Here is a 4,131-nt window from a genome sequence, read left to right on the forward strand (position 1 = left end):
GGTGCTTGAACTGGGGGGCGGGGGGGAGGGCTCGAGACTCTAGTTGTGAGAAGCAGTGGGCAGAACACTACAAGACAGGTGTCATCACCAAGAGTTAGATTAACCTGGCCCTGCGACCACTGCAGTTTGATATGGAAAGCGAGGATCCAAAGCCCTGAATTTGGCAATAGCTGGAAGCCCAGGGGAAGGTTAATGTGGCTCTTGGCGCTGACATGAGACACCTCCTCACATACAGCCTCTGCTCCTTGAGGTTGGATGCTTGAGCACACCTATCTCCATTCCAGTGCCTCCCTTTACTAACTGCTGGGGCTCACATGCCACACAATAGCTGTCCATGCCACTTGTTCCATGGGTTGGCCACCCTTGTTTTAGTTAATCAAAAGCTATGCAATGTTCAGTTATCCTGGAACCATTAATATACAGTAAATACTAAAAAGGAAAGAAATAGATGTATAATTTTCCTGCACAGTGAGAATCACTTGCAGTGCATTCAGATTTACTGAAATTTATAACGAATGTTCAAAATTTGTTTCATGTACAAATTGCTATTTTAGTTACAGTGAACCAACACCGACTGTGATATTACTGAAAAATGACTTCTCTGTATCAGTGTTTCACTTCATAAGCAAATTCAATGGTTTTTAATTAGGAGAACTTTCTCTGGATTAGCACAATATAAATTAATTCTACTTAACTAGCCTTTTAGGAAAAATAATTTTCAATAATTTCCTTACCTCACAAGCATCTCTAACAGGGACCACGTTCCCTTCATGCATATAGGACACTGAAGAAGTTCTAAATAGTATCTTAACATGGAAGGAGACTTCCAAGGAGGATCAAGTTGAAGAAGAATGTACAAAATGTGAAAAAATTTAGCAGAAAATACTGCATCTGTATTTCCCTGTAATAAAATAAAAAATAAAATTGATTCTCTAGCAACCAAAGATTGAACACAATTTTGAAGAACATCAATTTTAGTCATATTCACCATAAACCCAAATGATCACAATCACCAGTAATTAGCATTTTTTAAATTTGATTTATATGCTTGCTTCCCAATAAAGGCACCAGATGGCTTACAGTTAGAGACAGAACAACATATAAAAGAAAAAGTGAAATATTAAAATAAAATATTAAAAAAAACCTCCCTATATAATACTGCAGTTCGATAAATGCCTGTCCAAACATAAAAAGCCTTATAGTGCTTTTGGAAGATATCCAGGCTTCAAGAGAGAGGGGGTTCCAAAGCTGATCAGTGACTACCGAGACTGACCTCTCGTGTTTTCACCAAGCAAACTCGGTGCACTGATGGTTCTAGCAGGAGATGCTCTTAGCTGACCTCACAGATTACAATGGGGCAGAAGGAAGAAGGCGGTCTTTTAGTTATCTATGAGTAATGCAGTTTAATTTTAACTAGCAAAAATGGTATAATTTGCACAGAAAAGAAATGAAAAGAAGGATAATTTGCAACAATATGGCATTCCAGGAGGACAAATTCAGTTCTGGTACAACACTGCAACAACTCTCATGAAACCAAATGGCATTTCCACTTTTATGCCGCTAAGATTTGAAGTTGGTATAGCATAAATAAGCACACATAATTTATCTTGCACCCTCCTATTGGTTGTCTTGACTGTACAATCATTTCGATGCTTCTTCATGCAAGTCATTATTCGTGTGCTTAATGCCAGTTTCAGTATTACTGTATGCTGTTTATACCTGTTTGGCTAATTTATATAATATCTGTAGCTCAGTTTAGCTTCAAAACAAATACCAGAAGCTGTGCTCCCTTCTTTTATGCTACATTCAATTAAGTTCCTACAATTGTTTTACAAATTTTGTCAATGTCATTTTATATTGGAATTTTTTTCACATTTTAATGACTGTATAGTGAAATCTGTAGCAAGGAAAGGACAAGGAAGAAAAAATCAACAACCTCATCTTAAATGACAACCTAACATGAAAGTTTCTAACAGTTTTGTTCAAGTTTTAGAGAACTCTTTCGCTATGATTAATGAATATTAGTAACTTTGCTTAACACCAACAACTTGTTTGCTCTGAGCAAGATACAAAGGTAAAGTGAAAGCCATAAGTATCTTACATATCTTTAGGACAGTGGTTCTCAGCCCTTTTAGACTCAAGGAACCACTTGCTGGCAGGGTGGTGGGGGGAGGCAGGGCAGGTGGCAGGGGGCTAGGCATAGGCATGGGGGAGAGGGGAAGAGGCAGGAGGGCAAAGGACAAGGGTTTGGCCCTGTTCCCCTGTTACAGCAGGGGTGGAAGGGGATGAATTTAAGATAACCGTACAATTACTAGATTTGACACATGGGAAATTTATAACATTCATATAATTTTTCATGCAAGGAATCTAATTGGTGGGGGGTCATTTTGAATTCAATAGTTTGGGATTTGGGTAGATATGATATATTTTGCTAGAGTATTGGCTACATGGGGAAAGGGAATCAAGGAAAATTATAACTATATGAGTGGTTATGTCTACAACATAAATTTAGGAACAGCAAATCCTGCATATATTTAGCAGGGATGGACTAGATCTTCCTTTAGGCCCTTTTCCATTTTATGACTCCCTCATCCTGGTTTAAAACCCATAAAATAAAGTCTTTGTTTCTTACCTGTAACATCTGCTCTAGCAGAGAATGAAGATGTTGCACAGGAGGAATGGAATATTTTTGAGCAGCTGAAAGTTCTCCTATAACATCAGGAAAGAAATGTCCTTCTACTAGTCCTTCAAGAATACAAAATGTACCTCTGGAAAGGTCATTATTTTTAACCTACGAATTAGATATTATTGTGAGTAATGGCATAAAAGATGATTAATGAAAGCCTTTAAAACATAGGATGGACTAGATTAAAATTAAAACAAGTAGAAGTTTAAAGAGCTTAGTCTCTTTTGTATCTGAAAGGAAACATTTATGAGTCTCCAAACAAAATGTCTATTTCTTGATCAAGATAAGACACTTTTAAAGTAGAACTGCTTTTTTTGTTTTATTTAATTACTAATGTACAGCCTGAACCAATGAGAGTTAGTATCTTTTCGAAGGGAATCACTGCTCTTGATGCACCTTTCAGGAAGTACTTATTTCTTCAGAAAACACAGGATCTAAAATTACCTTTAAAAGAAGAATACTCAATAACTTATTCTCTAAAGGTGCAATCTGTAAGAGACTGTCACTTCTTTGTATCCTTTCTGTGAGACTAGTAGGGTAGTTGGACAGAATAAACTTCTAGAGTGATTGGGTGCCTTAAACTAATCACTCCTCACTGTGGAAATCACATCAGTTCCCAAGGCCTGTCAATTTCTTTATGGCTAGGGGCAGACATTACACATAGACCAGTTTAAGTGATCAGAAACTGGTTTAAAACTGTAACAGAACAGATGTTCAGTGCACATAAACCCCTTTCAAAATGGCCAAAACCAGTTTGAGATAAACCTGGTTGACTGTAGTATCAGACTTAACTGATTTGGCTCACACTGGTTTATACGCCTGTCCCAGATCCCTTGCTGGTTTAAAATAAATCAGACACCCCCAGCATCTCAGCATGCTGTCTGGGTTGGGAGGGGCTCTCTGCTCCAGCCACTGGGCTTCCCCTGCCCCTCTGCTCTCTAGCCAGAGCAGCGACAGGCCCAAGCAGCAACACCAGCCACCATGGCCCTGTTACAGCAAAGTGGACAGGGAGGGGTTTAATTCTTTCCTTCTTCCCCTTTTCCCCCACTGCAGCCAGGGTCAGCCTGTCTGCTGGGGAGCAGAGGGGAGAGGAATGCTGTGGTGGCCCGTGGAGCTGGCGGACCCCAGCTGCAGCGAAGGGACGGAGGGAGGAATTAACCCTTCTCCCTGCCCCCTTCACCTTAACAGGGCCACGCTGAGTAGATTGTCTCATAGGGTGGGGTGGGGGGAGCTCTGTTCTGTGCTGGGGGGACTCTTCCCCCTCCTCCTCCTCCCAGGGTGGGGAGGGAGACTCTCTGAGGCACTGGGTGGGGACTCTTCCTCCTCCTCTCCTCCCCCCGCCACCCCTGCAGAGCTGCCAGGGTGGGAGCGAGGGGGGCTCCATGTGGTGCTGCCCAGCCCCAGAGTCAGGGCGGGGTGGAGGGGGAGGCTCCCCCCCCCCCCCA

At 41.4% G+C, this 4,131-nt stretch overlaps 1 protein-coding gene across 1 annotated transcript in view; it reads right to left on the minus strand.

Annotated features, from left to right (window-relative positions):
* SLF1 (SMC5-SMC6 complex localization factor 1) overlaps window positions 1–4,131 on the minus strand; it is a 67,558-nt gene that overhangs the window by 31,295 nt on the left and 32,132 nt on the right. Inside the window, exons 7-8 of the mRNA XM_019516885.1 lie at window positions 2,633–2,791; window positions 735–901 (exon numbers count right to left, since the gene is read on the minus strand). Coding sequence (XP_019372430.1) covers window positions 735–901; window positions 2,633–2,791 — 326 coding nt within the window. The remainder of the gene's footprint in view (window positions 1–734; window positions 902–2,632; window positions 2,792–4,131) is intronic.

This window comes from Gavialis gangeticus, unplaced genomic scaffold, assembly GCF_001723915.1.
Source record: "Gavialis gangeticus isolate Ggan-Ray unplaced genomic scaffold, GavGan_comp1, whole genome shotgun sequence".
NCBI classification, from domain to species: Eukaryota; Metazoa; Chordata; order Crocodylia; family Gavialidae; genus Gavialis; species Gavialis gangeticus.